This window comes from Thermobia domestica, chromosome 7, assembly GCF_964235325.1.
Source record: "Thermobia domestica chromosome 7, izTheDome1.hap1.1, whole genome shotgun sequence".
Classification (NCBI taxonomy): domain Eukaryota; kingdom Metazoa; phylum Arthropoda; class Insecta; order Zygentoma; family Lepismatidae; genus Thermobia; species Thermobia domestica.
Window position 1 is genome coordinate 111,032,458 of NC_137460.1, and position 18,012 is coordinate 111,050,469.

The 18,012-nt window shown below is 36.9% G+C and overlaps 1 protein-coding gene across 2 annotated transcripts in view; it reads right to left on the reverse strand.

Annotated features, from left to right (window-relative positions):
- Positions 1 to 18,012, reverse strand: part of emb (exportin-1 emb) — a 66,862-nt gene that overhangs the window by 32,647 nt on the left and 16,203 nt on the right. For both annotated transcript variants that reach the window (XM_081765135.1, XM_081765136.1), the window contains exons 3-5: positions 12,842 to 13,016; positions 5,617 to 5,723; positions 2,096 to 2,326 (exon numbers count right to left, since the gene is read on the reverse strand). In XM_081765135.1, the coding sequence (XP_081621261.1) occupies positions 2,096 to 2,326; positions 5,617 to 5,723; positions 12,842 to 13,016 (513 nt within the window). The remainder of the gene's footprint in view (positions 1 to 2,095; positions 2,327 to 5,616; positions 5,724 to 12,841; positions 13,017 to 18,012) is intronic.

Consider the following 18,012-nt stretch of genomic DNA (forward strand, 5'->3'; position numbering starts at 1 on the left):
CACTTTGATACTGTAATTTCAAATTGGCCATTAAATATATATTAATTCGTATATATCGTATATTAATTGGCATGCGTGTATAAGAAAATTAAATGAAAGAATAGTCATTTAGCACTCAACTTTTTCAGACTTTTAATAGAAGTCAAATCTTCAATCCCGATCCGGTTCGGCTTACTTGCGTTATTACGGTTATAGAATCATCCAAAGTTTGTATGTGTGTGATACTATAGCGTCCTTAGTTTGTAACACTGAGTGTGACAAAACACGGTAGTGTCATTTAAGAAAGAAAGAAAAAAAAAAAACTATGCTGAAGGACTTTTTATCTATTAACTTAAAAGTTTCAGTTTCAGAGTAAAAGAACAAATATTAATACAGAGTGGGCGGAAAGTAACTCCTTATTTTGAATTGTGAATTTCTATTGCTGTTATGTGTACATAGAAATTAAAAATTATCTTGTTTTATGGACTAAGGTATGCTTTTTATATATATATATATATATATATATATATATATATATATATATATATATATATACGCATGAAGTTTTTGCTGTTCCTTTGAAGTCAGAGATGCCAGGACAATTAAGCATTGAAGAGAGCCAAAATTGCAGCAAGATTTGAGCTGTAGCCATGTGTAATTCAGGTCCAACAGTGGTGGACGAGTCAACATGAAAGGCAAGCTGTTCTGGATGCAAAAGCGATTAAAAACTGCCACAGAAAATTAATGACTACCGGAAGTGTCGTGGACATTAAGAGATCAGGTAGGCCCTCGACTTCGGCATCAAAATAAGAAGTTGCCACAATGAAAGAGGTGTTCGTGTAAGCTGCAAGAGAGTGGCATTACATGCTATTCTTTATGTGCAATTCTCCACAAAGAGATACATTACTGACCATGGAAGCCTATCATGTCCAAAACTTTTATCCAGATGAGTGTGATAAGAGTGTTGAATTTTCTGAAATGATGCTCGCATGGCATTAAAATCATTTACACCTGTTTGAAAAAAATTCTACAGTGTGATGAAGATGTGTTTCATGTAGGAGGTTCATTCATTAATAGTCATAATAACCATTATTGGGCAGAAGGTGACTCCAAAGAGAACGTTGAAAAAATGCAGGGCAAGCCGAAAGTGACCATGTGGTATGGATTAACTTTTTCCCGCATTATTGGACCATGTATGTCGGGAGACACTATGAACGGTGAAAAATACCTGGAAATCTTTGAAAATTTCTAAATGGGACGAGTCACATGAACTTATTTATTCACGCCTTGCCTGTAAGACAATGGCTTGAACGCTTCGCAGGACGCTGGATAGGTCGCTAGGGTCCCATAGAATGGCCAGCGTGAGGTCTAACTTTTAGGCCTCACCCCATGCGGATTTTTTTAATTAATTAATTAATTAATTAATTAATTAATCGGAATGGGTTAAGGAAGAAGTGTATCGCAGCAAACCACCAACTCTTGGTGAACTTGAGAATAAGATCCGTGAAGCCATAAGTAGTGTTTCTGCTGAGGTCTTGAAGGTCGTAGCAAATGTACCTATTTGTTTGAGACAGTGAGAGAAAAATACTGAAGCACATTGTGTTATAAGCTAATAGTATGGTGAATATGAGATCTCCAATGAACAGATCTGAGTAATCCGATGTTCGCCATCAACCGTCGTTCTCCTTTGGTGGCTTCTTACGTGTTAGTTTGCTATTTACTGTATTTTTCAAACGGCTTCTTACGACACTAGGTTTACGCTGAATATTAAAACTTTTGTAACATCAAGGAAGTTACTAAATCTGACAAAACACAGAATTCAACGAGAGTATCTAAGCTCTGATGACGTTGTGAAACGTAAGTTTACACATTGGCCCAAACCAAATTATTGATATTAAGTTGTAATAAGTCTATTCTAGCATTTCCCTGTGATTAAGCAGATCTTTATGACCTAATCTCACTACAAACAAGGAACATTTGTTCACATGTAAACCACAGAATATAATCATTTGTATTATGAAAGTAATATAGATATCACACTTCATGTAGGAACTAATAAAGCATATCGATTTCATACCGTAACATCTCATGCAAAATATATTAAAAATATACATACCATTACGAACTGACATAACTGAAATATTTGTGAGAACTCGGAACACATTGTATCCTTTAAATGCTTTGCTTTCGTCTGAGTCATCTGCCCACTAGAAAAATCGAACACTTCTTCGCTAAGTAATTTTAAAATAGCCATATTATTTTGACACAAGCTTTCGTTAGTTTTGCTGGCACCCACTATGTCGGGGATGAAAGATTCCCAGTTCTTTGGCCACTCTCTCTTCAATATCTGAAAAAAATAAAATAAATAAATAAATAAATAAAATAATTCTAATAAGTTCTGAAAGCGACGATGGCATATTTTTTGTGAGAAATACTAACATAAGATTAGTTGTGTTAAATTACAATCAGACTGATTTTGCTAAATCAAACTGAAGTTTTTTAGTAGTATTGAACTTAATTATTAGAACTGTATCATTCCTTTGTATTGAGTGGTTGATTAAATTGGACTTTGGCGTCCTTTACAGTATATATACAGTATCTGCGTCCTTTACAGTATCTGCGAGGCTATATGAGGCGCAAATATACAATTTAATGCGAAATCCGAATCACCGTAATGCGTTTTTTTCTCTACCTCCGGAAATCGAGCCCGGGATCCTGTGCACCAAAGGTGCGAGTGTTAGCCGTTAGACCAGTGGGAGGAGCTTCCTTTATATATTAGAAACATAAGGTCCTGTTATATCAATTTAGAAATAAATGAAAATGAAATCTTTTAGTTTAACGTCCCACGTTTAAGTGCTCTAGGCAAAGAAAGACGAATGATTAAGCAAATGAATTATGAAAAATTGGTAGAATGATAACGTGGGAAAAGCGGGAGTACCCATGAACACGTTGTCCTCTTCAAACAATCGGGAATCGAACCAGACTCGACGCAACCAGAGGTAAGCACTCTACCAGTGCGCCAACGTACCTCCCAGGGAAATAAATGGAACAAGGTCACATCGTATTAGTGTAGATATAAGCTAGATACACAAATCTATATGTGGCGGCTGGTACTATATGTTGCATGCTTGTGCAACCGGATATTCTTTTTAATACTAAAGATATTTTTAAGTATTAAAGTAGTGTATCAGTAAAAAATAAACCTTTTGCTCTTGAGCGTAAAATAGTATTGATGCTTTCTTAAAAAGTCCAATTAAAAAAAAAAAAGTAAAAAAAAGAGATTTACATTTCCAGTTGCAGCGAGCGTTGCCTCTGCAAGCAGTAACATTGAGCGTATGGCAGCGAGCTCCTATTTCTTAACATGGGGAAGTGGATTTATTTTTGCATCGCTGCTATCTTCCCGCATTGCCCGCTTGCAGTTGCAGCTCGTTCGGCAACTGATATACAGTCAGCTTCTGTAATAGTTACGAATTCCTCCGCTTGACAGCGCTTGAAGACACTTGGAAGAAAGAAATTATTCACAAAACAAACTCACAAAGAACAAATACGCGTCTGGTGGTAGTATTGTTTTTTACAGCCAAAATATCAGGAGAGTTCTGTCCTCCCAAAGTTAGGTATTTGTGGTCCTAAATATTCATTATGATTAAGCAGAGGAATTATCAAAATATAAAATAATTCTGTATTTTAATTTTTTGCTCGTATCGGTGCAGTTTTTAAAAATGTTTACTGCCTCAAGAACTGTCTAGTATCGGTTCTCTTTCAAGCAAGACTTTTTCCTTTTTTTTTTTTTTTTTTTTTTTTTTTGGAGGGAGGAGGAGGGGACTGTCATATTACCAACCATGAAATCAAGAAATTCCAACATGGAACAACAGGAAGTATATTTAATAAAAAACTGAAGTATAGATGCAGTCAACGGGACTTAATACTGTATTTATATTTCTTCCCACTCCACCCAGTTAAGTAATTTGTAATTAATCTCTCATCAATACCTTTTTATGGCCATATGCTGAAGGAGATGATGAGAATGAATGAAATGTTGAAATGAAGAAAGTGGGAGGAAACACGTACACTGTGTTCGTCCAACACGAAGCCCACTTGAGGCGACCTGGGATCGAACCAGGGGCCCCAAGTAATTTAGAACATAGGAAATAATTTGTGACACTGAAAGAATAATAATCTTAATATGCACAGAAGTATACATATTCTTTTTGTGTTTAAGAGGTTGTTTGATTTTGTTTTCACAAAATTTCTCCAATTTAGAACATCGTTACAATTACGAACTGAAATAAAGAAGAGTCAATAGTCAAACATACATGTAATATGATGTACAGAATGGGTGGCAAACCAAATCAAATCAAACAAACATTGATAATAGGAGAAATATCTAGTGCTTGCAATCGCAGTTCGTTCTTTTTTCCTACTTTGAAATATATACCTACCATTCCCAAAAGAAATTCCTATATTCAAGGTATTTTCAGCATCAAATTCACGGTTAATTCCCATCGATTGAAAACTGACAAATCATTCCAAATATTAATATTTAGTAAATCAGGTCTCAAAGGAGAAAGTCCTATTACTGGTCTAATTCCTAGCTCTGTATCTTCCATGCACATGATTCCGTGTTCGATTTCCGGCAGAGAGCACAAAAAAATTAATCTCAAATCATTACTTTAATCATCTGTCTTCATTAGCCTAATTTGCTGGAATGTTAAACTAAACTATTTTTTTATTATTATTTTCGAAGGAAAACATCTTAGATTTCATGCTTCTTTATAGTAGAACAGCAGACAAAAATACGTGGTTACTGAAAATGGACTTTTTGTACCTTATATTCATACAAAGAAATGCTAACAAAATGCGTATTGTCGGGGGAGACACGTGTTTCTGGACCCTAAAGAGAATAAAGCGGAAAATATTTGCGGTAGCGATGCTTTTTATTCAGAAAAACTTTGCGAGCAGCATTTCAGATTTCAATGAAGTCAGAAAAATTTGAAGCTCGAAAAGAACGAAGAGAGACCTTTTATTTTAAAATAATGCATAGTTTATTTAAATAATTTTTGTTTAACTGCGTTCATAAATATATGAAATTTTCTTTTCTTCTTTTTGGGTTAACGCCATCATTCATGGCTTACAGCACATGCTATATATTCGATTTATCTCTTGTTCAATAACATGAGTGTAGGAGTTTTGTATAAAAAAAATAGTGTATAAACGTACACTGATAGTGGTTGTTTGAAAAAAAGAAAATAGCTTATATATTAAATCAATATTAGAGAATACACTTTAATCAATAAGTATACAAATATAGCTTAAAAAGACTTTCCTCTTCATATTTTCTGAATATTTTTTGGATAAAACTCAAGAGCGTTGGGGGAGGGGAACACTTGCGCGTACCTATATACCTTTTGATATTGCAACCGGTGCTTCTACAGACCACGAACCGCTACTGATATATACACTATATTACAAACTGACTTCTCGAAATCTCAATCTTTAAACATAAGTATAAAAAAAGCAGTTGTAATATCTGCGAACTATGATTTTAAAGAAAGAGAAGAAAGGAATTAATTACTATTCCTACGTTACGGTTGATGAAAATAGCGTAAATTAATGGCTGAGTGACAGTACTGAACTTACCTGAACCAAGATCATATTGAGTTTGTTGAGATACACCTTCTCCCTCTCCATAGTTTCTGGATCCGAGGATGTTTTGATGATCAACCCAACGATATACTTCTTGATACCTGAAAGAAAAATTATGGACAAGTTAACTTCAGTTATCAGGATATTAACCTATTTTAATCCAGCGTTACCATTTGGTAACGTAAAATATATTCTTTTTTAATTTTTTAAAAAATGTTAAGATTTACAAGATGTCAAATTTATATTTGTGTTAATGAGCTACATCTCCTTTGATGGCCTTTGCGAGAATTCAAAAATGACACCCGGAAAGGTAGGTTTGCTTTTTATTTTCTCCTATGCCTTGTTCCTCCCATTTTCCTGAACGTTTTGATTCATAATACATCATTAAATTATGTAATGGTACCACGATTAATCAAACTTTATTTTCGTGCTGTCTGTAATCGATTGTTTTTGAGTGTTACCATTTGGTAATGCTGGGCTTTTAGCGTATCAACTAGAGCAAAGCACAATGTTATAAAAATAATTTTACAGTGTGGGTAGAACGTAGTTTAAAAGATTTTATATGAATTATGTAAATTCCATAATTGTTATCCTACAAACGATAATAATAATAATAATAATAATAATAATAATAATAATAATCACAACAACAGCAGCAACAACAGCAACAATGAGGTTGTAATTTCAACTTTCCCTCACTTCTTTTTGTGTTAATTTTTAGGTTTAGCTTTATTACCAACTAAGGCTATGTAATTTATCTCGTTTGTTTCCCCTCTTGTTCTTGCAGTGGATTAACATTTCCGAAATTACTGATGAACTATTGAAAGAAGAGCCTTTACCAAACACAAGAGAATATTTATATAGAGCCACCAGTTTCATTCTTTTTCCGATGAATACTTCAGGGATGAAGATGGATTGCTGGACAATCTTAGCACCCGCTGAATTTCTGCAGGTGCTGAGCTAGTATTTATGGATAAATCAAGATTAGGAGGTGACTGCGAATCAAACATTATTATGACCTGCCTGACGACACAAATTCAAGTTCAGACATCGATTGCCATCAAAACCTGTCCCCCCCTTTACCTGGAGCTGAAAGCGTTTCACAGATCTCAAACTCGTTATTGAATAGATAAAAGAGTTTCTGTATTAATACAAATAACAACACTATGTTTGCCATCAAATAGTTCTCGCCGAAGAAAGAAAAAGATCTTGTAAAAACAAATGCACTCTTTCGAGAAATTAATTTTTCAAGTACTCTGATTTCTCACCAGTTGAACTGTTCGAGATTTTTTAAACAATGAGCTGTCTGATTTGATGGTATACTGAAATCAGAAACTGCCTTGATCCAGATATTTCAAAAGAAGTAGTCTTTGGAAATTTTTGTGGTATCTAGGTATAGTCCACTTCCTGGATTTCGCTTTCACTGGGAATCAGGCTTAGATATGTGAAATGAACTATATGATTGTATGAGGCGCAACAGGTTCCAATTGATACTGCATTTTGCAGATAATAAAGTTAACACTTTCGACAAATTGTATAAGCTGCCCCCACTTATAAGTAATGAACTTTATGGAACATTTTGTTCGTGTTCAGCAGCTTGAATTTGATGAGTCAGTGATAGCCTTTAATGGTAGGCATTCCTGTAAACAGTTTATTAGGGGAAAGCCGATTAGATTTGGATTCAAAGCATGGTGTTTGAATACACTCAATGGTTATCTGGTCAATTTTGATATACATCAAAGTAAACAAAATCAGAGTGATGACTATGACAAAATATTTGGCAAACCTTATGCTAACATGGTTCGTATATTGAACCAATTACCCAATAAGAAGAAGCTTCCTTATCATTTGTATTTTGACAATCTATTCACTAACATAATCATCACACCCAAAAATGTGGATATTCTTCTATCAGAACTATAAGGGAAAATAACGTTCCTAGATCATTTCTACAAAGGAAGATTTTTTTTAAAATTACAAAATCAGTGATTACGGTGTTTTGCTAGCTCGATGGCAAGATAACAGTTGTATAGTGAGAGGTGGTATAGGATCCTTGGTGGGAAAGCTAATTGAATAAGGTGGGCGATTGTATATACAGTTATGCTGCCTCTACTGAACATTCAGTACAATCAACGATGTAAGAAGATATTCAAAGTTGGAAAGAAATATGGTTTCAGTGACACGTCCTTGTGTTATAGGTGAATACAATAAATTTATGGGAGGAACAGACTTGATGGATGAAAACAAATCGTTATCGTGTTGGTATTCGAAGGAAGAAATTGTGGTGGTCTATCTTTACTTGGTGTCTAGCTGTTGCAATAGAAAATGCTTAATATCTTCACGGAATGACAAAATCAGAACAAAATGCCCCAACTGGACTTCAAGACAGCAATTGCAACATACTATCTAAAATCATGCGGAAAACTTGCTGGAGGAAGACAAGCAATCAAACCGAAATCTAAACTTGCTTTCGAATATCTACGGTTTGATAGGAAAGGCCATGAAGTTGTCAAAAACAATGATAAGCGAGGAAAATGTGCTGACTCTCGTTGCAGTAGCAGTGTTCGCACTGGACTTTGCATCTCTTGCTTCCATCACTATTACCAGAAATAGAAGAGTAGTACATGGTTCCTGCAATTCCTTTTGCGATAATTCTTTGATATTTTTATTATTTTGTTATTTTGTCAAATTCAAATTTACATTTGAAATAATATGAAGAGAATTTTGTTTTCTATTAAGAATCTTTATGTCATATCTATGTAGTAATACCTGTATCGTTCATAGAGGAATACACTTTTGAAGTACCTTTGTAGTATCGTACGGAATAAACTCATAATAACATTTTTAATGATAATTTATTAGCCCATCGTTACCATTTGGTAACGGACACCCCCCCCCCTGTGGAAATGCCAAGACAAAAATAGAAAACAACCTAGTTTTGTTTACAAACTATGTGTAGTGGCAGAATATGCAAGATTAAGAAAATCCTGGGCTATTACGGGTTAAGAACGAACATTATTTCTATACCAATGTAACAAACTTATTTTCTGAATTCTTATATGATGCGTTCTCCTGAACTAAAGACTGGCTTCACTTATGGGAAGTACTCGTGCGTAAAACAAATTTTCATCATTCTATTGACTTTTACACTCATCAGTTGCTTTTTTTTTAAGTTTAACGTCCCTCAGATATGACCTTCAGGCTAAAGGAAATTGATGACTAATGAAAGTAAAGGATTGTGAAATTATTATTATTTGTGCACTTCCGGAACCACGTACATCAAAGGTATACGCGCTAGCAACTAGACCAGCGGTGAGGGCTGCTCATTTGTTGCGTCGTCTTTCAAGACCGAAAATGGTTTTAGTGAATACAAGCTGTAAGCACCCATTGTTGTTTTAATTCAGAATAAGTATCCACCTTGGTGCAATGTACGCCCGTACATTCATGTGGGTTGCATAAGGCAAGGTGTTCCTAGAAACCGCGATAAACAAATACATTTTGAGCCCTTTCCCCTTCCCCCCAGGCCGAAAATAAATTTAAAAGAACAGCTTCGTAGGCAAGTAGAAAATTGTGCCCTATGTGACTACTTTCTATGCGAAAAGCAGATGACATTATCATTTTACATTATATTATTATTATTATTATTATTATTATTATTATTATTATTATTATTATTATTATTATTAAAGGTTATCAACTGAGAAAGGTAATAGTATTTACTGAACTCGTTTTGATTCTTAATAAAAAAAAAAAAACTTGAGTTTAACACCATCCATTAATTGAAACGCCGAGAAGTGCCAATTTTGTGCACAAGACATATCCAGCCTGAGACTTAGTCAACACTAGGACATAATAACGCCGCAGAATTTTTCTGAATAGCACGATGCTGCTTTGACAGCGTGGTGTCTAAGATGGCTGTCTCTCCCTAGTTGACTGGCAGATGTGGTACATCTGTATACGTTCACACTCCACTACCAACTAGTCGCGGCTGAAAACATTAAAAAGACCTTTAAGAAGGACGCTGCTAATGAAAGAACTACTTGTTTAGCAAAATTGTCTACTGGCGACATATGATTATCTACACAGCTGTTGTTTGATGTCTTCGAAGTGTTGAGGCAGATTCCCGTCAAAATGTGTACGCTTCGGTGTACATGATATTCTTGTAGTGCCGTTGTCTGCATACTGTAAGGAAAGTGACGATATTGAAGACATTGATACTCCATGGACACAGCAAACTTCAAAACGACAGTTAACTTTGAAATTTCCTCTTGTGATCATTAGCGTGAACAGTGTATCACATTGTAATAAGTGATGAAAATAGGATCTCTTATGATGAAAATCCGCAATCGGGATAATGTCCAATACTACACGTGGTACCAATATCGCTCCTTCCTTCTGCAAGGGAAAACTATCAACGCAGATTATTATTATAGAAAGTAAACTACGTGAAGACAAAGTTCATTCAAATAAAACCATCGTTAGTGAAGGTATGATTCATTCTTGTGTCAGAAATATCCCAGTCATTACGTCAGATTTGTCATTGATAATCACATATTTCGACCCCCTCTCTGACAAACAGTACGACAAGTACACAAATGTGTGCGACGATGCAGTAGATGAATTTCCCACGTCACAACAATTCTTCTGTCACGGTATTGACACCCTATACTAACAGGCGTTTTGCTGCACAGAGTAACTAACTACTTAAAGTAAATTGAGTCATTGCAAATACACCCAGCCCTATGCTACACGTTTGTAGAGCACTTACTATTTTTATGACTGTTCCTCAGTTAAGAAATCATATTTTTCTAAAGTGAATAGCAAAATACAGTAAGAGAAAATCTAATTTATATAACCTTACCAAAGTAGACTAAGTAAAACGATCTAGCGTATTACCACTGAATAATAATCTTGTGACTACTACGATATGATCTATCGATTGAATGTCTAAAGAAAAGGGAAGAGAGAAACACTGTCAGATATATCATGCCTTGAAATAATGTACAATTGTTTATGCATTATTTAAATGCATGAATACAACTACATAAATATAAACAAATTAAAACACTGCATTGAAGCAGCGTACATGTAGAATTGCAACTGTGTACTTTTCATGACCATGGGATTTAATTTACAGTATGCAATAAAATAATGTTCTAACTCGTCAATGTTGTGCTATTTACAGTAATTAGTAATTAATAATTTTGGAAAATCTTATATTTTTCGTTAGTGCTTGCGAAACGATGACTTTCATAAAGTAAATATATACAGACATCAATAACAAAAGAAAGCTTTTACCGAAAGAAGAAAATAGTCAGCAAAATTTGAGATTGGACATTCAATACTTTGAATCTGTTGTGCTTTATTCATTTGTTTCGCTTCAAATTTTGTTACCTGTATAATCCTTGCACTTTAAAGCTTTTAGGCTCTCCTCTGTAAGCGAGATATTTCTCGATGAATCACGACTTACTTCAATAATAGAACCAAAACTACTACAAAGTATTCAACACCAACTTCAAAGGCATACTAATAACTAGTGGTGGACACAAAAACAGTTTTTCCGGTTTTCTTCAAAACTGGTTCCGGTATAGTGTTTCGTTGTTCTCCAGAAGCAGATTTCGTTTCCACAGGAATAGTTTCATGTGTTTTCCAAAAGTTTTCACCGAAACTAGTTTCGGTGTGGAACCGAACCGGTTTTTGGAGAAAATCGAAATATCGGTTTTTCGAGTTTCGATTTTTCTAGAAAGCTGTTTCCGGTTTTTCATTAAAAACCGGTTTTGCCTATCCCTACTAATAACTGAACTACAGTTTTGTGACCGAAAGTACAGATGGTGATCAGAAAAATGGAAACACCTGAACGAAATTGCAACTTACCAGATTAATATGGTGTCGGGCCACCTTTCGCCTTCAGAACAGCCTTGATGCGACGTGGGATGGAGGCATAGAGGTCGTGAATGGTAGCAAGTGGAATTTTACACCATTCCTCGTGCAAGGCATCGGCCAGTTCTGTGAGACAGGATGGAGGTGGAAATCGTCGCCGGAGTCGTGTTTCCAAGACGGACCACAGATGTTCAATTATGTTGAGATCTGGGGATTGGGCGGGCCAGGGGAGGTGTTGAACTTCATCCCGATGTTCCTCAAACCACGCTGCAACAACGCCAGCTGTGTGAATGGGTGCATTATCATCCTGGAAGATGGCGTCATTGTCCGGGAACAACATCCGGACCATAGAATGCAAATGGTCTCCTAAAATTGCGACATAATCGTTGGCAGTGATTCGTCCGCTAAGTGTGACCACAGGACCCAATAAAAACCATGATATGGCGGCCCACAGCATCACCGAGCCGCCGCCATGTTTCACAGTTGGGCGGAGACACTACAGATCATAAGCTTCTTTGGGCGTTCTCCACACAAAAACGGCCCGTGGTTGGGAATAGGGTGAAGGATGACTCATCCGACCATATCACACGTTTCCAGTCCTCAACGGTCCAAGTTGCATGGTCGCGGCACCATTTGCGGCGTGCGAAAGCGTTATGGCCCCTGATGGGCGGTTTGGCCCGTGCAACACGACCCCGTAAGTTCATGTCATGTAATTCGCGGCGGACTGTGATTGTCGAAACAGGGTGGGGGAGGTGCTGATTGAGTTCCTCCGTCACTTGCTCCGCAGTGGCACGACGGTTCTGCGTGACAATGCGCTTTAATACCCGGCGTGACCTGTCACTCATGATTTTCTTCCGCTCACTGTTCCGCTTCCCCGATGTGGTTTTCCCGTGTGTTGTGTAGGCCGTCATCACCTTCGACACTGTCCCACGCGACACACCTAACACAGTAAACACTGCCGTCACACTCACTCCACATAACCGTGCACCAACAATTTTCCCTCTTCGAAAATCTGAGAGGCCTCCCATTTTACACTACCTCCGTCTGCAGCAGCCACTGGACACTGCTGTTCCACTGCGCCTGACGTAGTATAGAGACCGACCTAACATACCACCACCAGCGGTCCGGCGCTGCGGGCGCCACAACAGCACTGCCAACCCATACATCTGACGTGTTGCCAACTACAGGTGTTTCCATTTTTCTGATCACCATCTGTAGTTATTACGTTTCATATTATCATTAATACATTATGCTGCTGCACAACTCTTACGAAGTACTTTATGATGATTGTAAATTATTTGTGTAGGAATATAAACGAACTATAAAACAAGCTACTTACCTTCGCACTGATTTCGTGGTAAAACCTTCCATCTTGTTTTAATTACTTGTTCCAAGATCTGAAGAGCGTAGTACTTTGTCTGTTGGTTGGTGGAAAATTCTAAAATTGTGTCCACTCTTGTCCACGCATCAGGATGTTCCTTCAAAGTAGTCAATACTTCCTGTGCAACTCTTTGCTGAAAAGCATACACACATGAGAAGCGTTCAAAGAAAGGAAGAAAGAATAATACATTAATTTTCTTGAGAGAAATATCGTATAAAATTGTTATCTGAGATTGCTGCTTTTCATAAAAATACATATTTACTAAGGCACCTTGCAGTTACACCGTACAAGCGAAAACGAAAATACATTTAAATACGATCGCCCTCCTAAAACTATCTTGACTGACCCTGAAACGTAGAAGTGGCCGACTAAATACTTTTAATTCTAATCGGTTCGACCTCCAACGCTATGCAGTCTCACACAATTACATTCAAGCTGCGAGGACATCGCTGACAAAGAACTGATTGCCATGGATATCCACAACATCTAGTTAATGAATAGGGTGGTTTATCAGTCTGTCGTTAACTGTCTAAATATGTAGCAGGTTTCGCACGTGGGAAAGAAACAGCCTAAGAACATATGCATTGACTGAACGTATTTCATATTTGATTAGTGACAAATGCATTACGTTCGATGAGTTAATAGACCATAACTGGAGATGGTTGTTACAGATCATGTGAAACCATCCACATTGCCTGGAGAAATCAGAAGTCTATGCACAATAGATACTACATTTTTCAACATAAAACAGAACATGAGAATTTGCACATGAAAAAACTGTCGTCAATACCTCAGACACTTTTCACGGTTACTAGAGATATTCAGTGAATGCTGACGAATTGTAGTGCCATTAATCCCCATGCCCAATATGCCTCTTAAGCATTGTTATAGTAGACCGGCTCTTTAGAGAGACAACATGATCAGTGAGCGTTATTATACCTCTCCGTCCATCACAGCACAACATATACCAGTGCTGACAACGGAACTTGTCATAAAATTTCTAATGTCCAGTTGACGAATGACTGCACAGGAGTAAACTGAGCAAGGAACGTAAATGAAATGTAACAAGTAGGAATCAATCCCTCCGCATCATACATACTCCCCAGATCTCGTTAAAGAACAATACTTTGCTTATGGTATGAGTTTAGCGGCAATTTCATCAGCAGCCAGGCTGAGACGAACTTTCGGCTAAACGTGGGATCCGAACCATATGACCACACTACTTTGTTTACTGTAATGAAAATGTAAGTATGTGACATTCCACAGTGATACCATGACACTAAACGAAAAATTCCAGAAAAATGACAACGGTATACCAAGTACCTTGAAAATATGAGAAGCAGAATGAGATGTAACATTTTTTTTTCTTTTTTTAAAGTTCAAAGTGAGTTTAAAACACTAGCATCTTTTTAAAGTTCAAAGTCCGACGTGTACATATCGAAGTTAAGAAAGACTGTCACGAGCATGACGGATGATTTGAGTTTAGCGTCACTTTCAGCAGCGAGGCTATGTGAGACTGGAACCTACAACTTAACGTAGGATCCAAACCATAGGAGCTTTCGCAGGGAAACAAATCCACGTCTCTTACGCCTAAGGCGGTACGCTAACGCTAGGTTACGAGGAAGCTCAGTACAATGGATGTAACTGGTGATAAAAATAGAAGCGGAACGCAAAAAATTAGGGGCCATTGTGATCACAGTCCAGGAGATACAGGCATCAATCATTTTGCAATCGTAAACGATAAAATACCAAGCGGGAGAGGTAGAATACCAAGCGAGTGGAGGAAATCTCAATTATCGAACTATTACAGTTTAACAAAACACCGCTCGCACCACAGTCTACGTGATCCCACCCAACTACGCCCAATAATTTAAAAAACATACATCAAGAAATTATTTATACCGTTACAAGACGTGTAATATTCTGAAAGTTAGCAAGTAAGTGTAGACTTTATTCTCGTCACATGTCTAACGTGATAATCAATATTAAATCAATCACATTGTGAGAAAACAGCATCGCTACTACTTCTCTCGTTGTAATTGGACTTAAATTAATAACGCAAAATGCATAATCCAGATCGATTTAGGCAAGCAAAGAAATCTTACCTCGATAGTATCAGATGTTAAAATCAGCACAAAACAAGAAACCGGTATTTTCGTTGTCATAAAAATCCCGGTCCCGAGATACAGACCGATTAACATGGCGCTTGAAGTGCTCTCACGTCTTTTTTTTTTTTTTTTTTTTTTTTAAATATTAAAATCTTCACCTCTGGAACGGTTCAAGATATTCTGTTTCATTTGGAAGACAATCTACTGATTCAAATAATATCTCCCATTCGAAAATGTGTCCACAAATTCTCATGCCGTTCTTCTGATTATATTTTTTCTTAACCTGTTCTCAGATTTTTGTAAACTATTTTCCCTGACTTTCCTTTATAAAGGATTATCTATTTCCCTGACAAAAGTTCAATTTTTTCCACTTTTTCGTAGAAACAGTAGGAGTATATTCAGATTCACAACATACCAAGAGAGATGTTTGTGGCGTCTGTGACTGTTGGCTTGCAGAGGTTATAGATATAAATTGTAAGTTAAATCGTCTTGAACTTTATGCTACCAATGAATCGCTTGTTGGATATAGATTTCCACCTGTAAGACAGCACCATTACCACCAGTGCTTACTTTAATTCACGATGTTTTAAAGATCGTAGGTACTCCAGTTCCTATTGGTTCAAAGGAAGGGATCACCCAATATCAAAGGAAGATGGCAATTGAACACATTTTTAGTTCATTGAATAGCTAATTTCAGTTCTAATCAGAGTGCACGGAAGTAGTATGCTTTGGAACCTGTAATATTTGTTGGAGCTTGCACATATTTTGGAAACTTTAATATGTTTGAAAGCTGTGTGTTACCTTTATACAATTAAAATGCCATACCAAGTAAAACTATTTTTATTTTATGAGACCAATATGGGAAAAATGTTGTGACTGAAATCGGTTTAATATATGGCAAAATTTTCAACTGTGTAGAAATCCTGTTGAACTCAAAAGTGGATTGCACCAATGGACTCTTAATTACAATATTAACACTATCATATGAACACTATAAACAGTGGAGGAGTTTTATGATCTAGCTTAGATGACTGTCATCAAATCCTAATGAAATTTGTATGAAACCATTGCATCAGCATACTTACTCGAACAAAACTGATGCACCTACTAGAAATTATGAGTGATCATACAAATATTATGGTACGAACACTGTCACCCATTGAGAAATTTCATGGTCTAGCTCCAAATGATATGATTAGATCCTTATAAAATTTATATACGACTACCGGAAAATATTTCAACAATACATTAAAATCTGTATACGAGTGTCGAAGAATTATGCACAGCATGCATACATACATATTAACGGGTCAAATTGGGAACATTTTTTTGTTTTATTTTGTTTTAAAAAAAGTATGTATCTCAGCTCAGGCCAAGGTTTTAAGATGCCGCAGCTCAACTGCTTTCAGAGTTAAGAACCTGACCATAAATCACGGACAGCATAGCTTTATATAACTCAATGCATCTGCAACATATTATTCTATATTGCTGTATTGCTTGATCTCTAAATCCCAAATAACCTTCAAGGTTGCCTTCATTATCGATAACTACTACTTTGTTTCCCCAACATTAAAGAACTTTCAATACTTTCCCAGACACAAATCAAATTCTCATTTTTCAGGTCTGCTGGAACGCTGGTTAATCACAAAAATCAATTCCAAAAATTTTGTTTTTGTGACAATCACGGGGATGCAAACTAATTTTGCCTTTGTAAGCAGCCTCAGAATTAAACAAATCGACGGTGCGTGCGCGATATTTCATTGCATAACTAAGGAAGCATGTAGAGTAGAGAAGGTTGAATTTTTGAAAGTCTAGGCCGAACCATATGGAAAACATGTATGTTACGAGTTTGTTTGAATGGTACTCGGAAATGCAATTCTGAAAGTAGTTTTTCGAACCTAAGCTGGCAGTGTGTGAGTTTATACAGATATCTGATTTTGACTTTGGCTCACTTTCAGCAGCGAGATTATGAGAGACATGGTCCTACACCTTAGCGTGGGATAAGAACCACATGAGCTCCCTTCGGAAATCGAACCCGGACTTCGCACGTCAAAGGCACGTATGCTAACAGTTTACCCACGAGGAGGCTCTACATTGATATTTGAGATCACTGATTTTGTGATGGGTGTCAGATAGTTGAACGTTTAGTGTTCATTGAACCTACATATATGCTGCACATATACAGTACACGGCAAAACAAACAGTACTGAAATTCGCGTACGGGTGGCGCTCAGATGTTATGTGGTATAAGCTGTGAGTGCCACATGTGTGCTCAGTTGTGTATGGACTAGCGTAGTGTGCCGTTGGTGCGAAGATAATGTTACTCACAACAGAGGAGGAGGTACTTACTGTCGAGCAATATTTCCGCTCATACGGTGTGGGGCAGCGTCTCATTGCAGGAGATTAGCGTGGACGTCTACTGTATTGCTCTGGAGTGTTAGTTATGGCATATGAAAATGAAGATTTCATCAGTAACATACGGTTCAGTGATAAAAAGCCATGTGTACTTTGATCGCCACATCAATCGACAGTTGATTATTGACCCTGTCTTGCATGATTTGTGCGGCTTTTACAGCACGAAAAATCTGTCGTTATAACAATGGATGCAGCAAGACGGAGCTACTGCCCACACTGCAAGTGAGTCACTTACCCTTCTGCTCACAAGAGTTTGGACATCGCTTGATTTGCTGTGGAACGGATTTTCCATATCCTTTCCACTCCCACCTCATGACTCCAGATGCCTACATACGGGGTATGCTGAAGGAAGCAATTTTCCGACAGATAACTTCCCACCACTATACCGGAGTTAAGAGAAAAGATTTGGTCATTTGCTTTGTCATTCCAGCAAACCGTGTTCACTAACATGTTCATCGATCTACAGGACCGCTATGGAGAATATGTGCGACATAATGTTCAACGTTTTGAACACATGCTGTACAGGAATGATTACTTGTAAATTTACAATATGTGTTTAGTAACATTTAGTTGACATCCATTTGACAACCTTTCTTACGTTTAGTT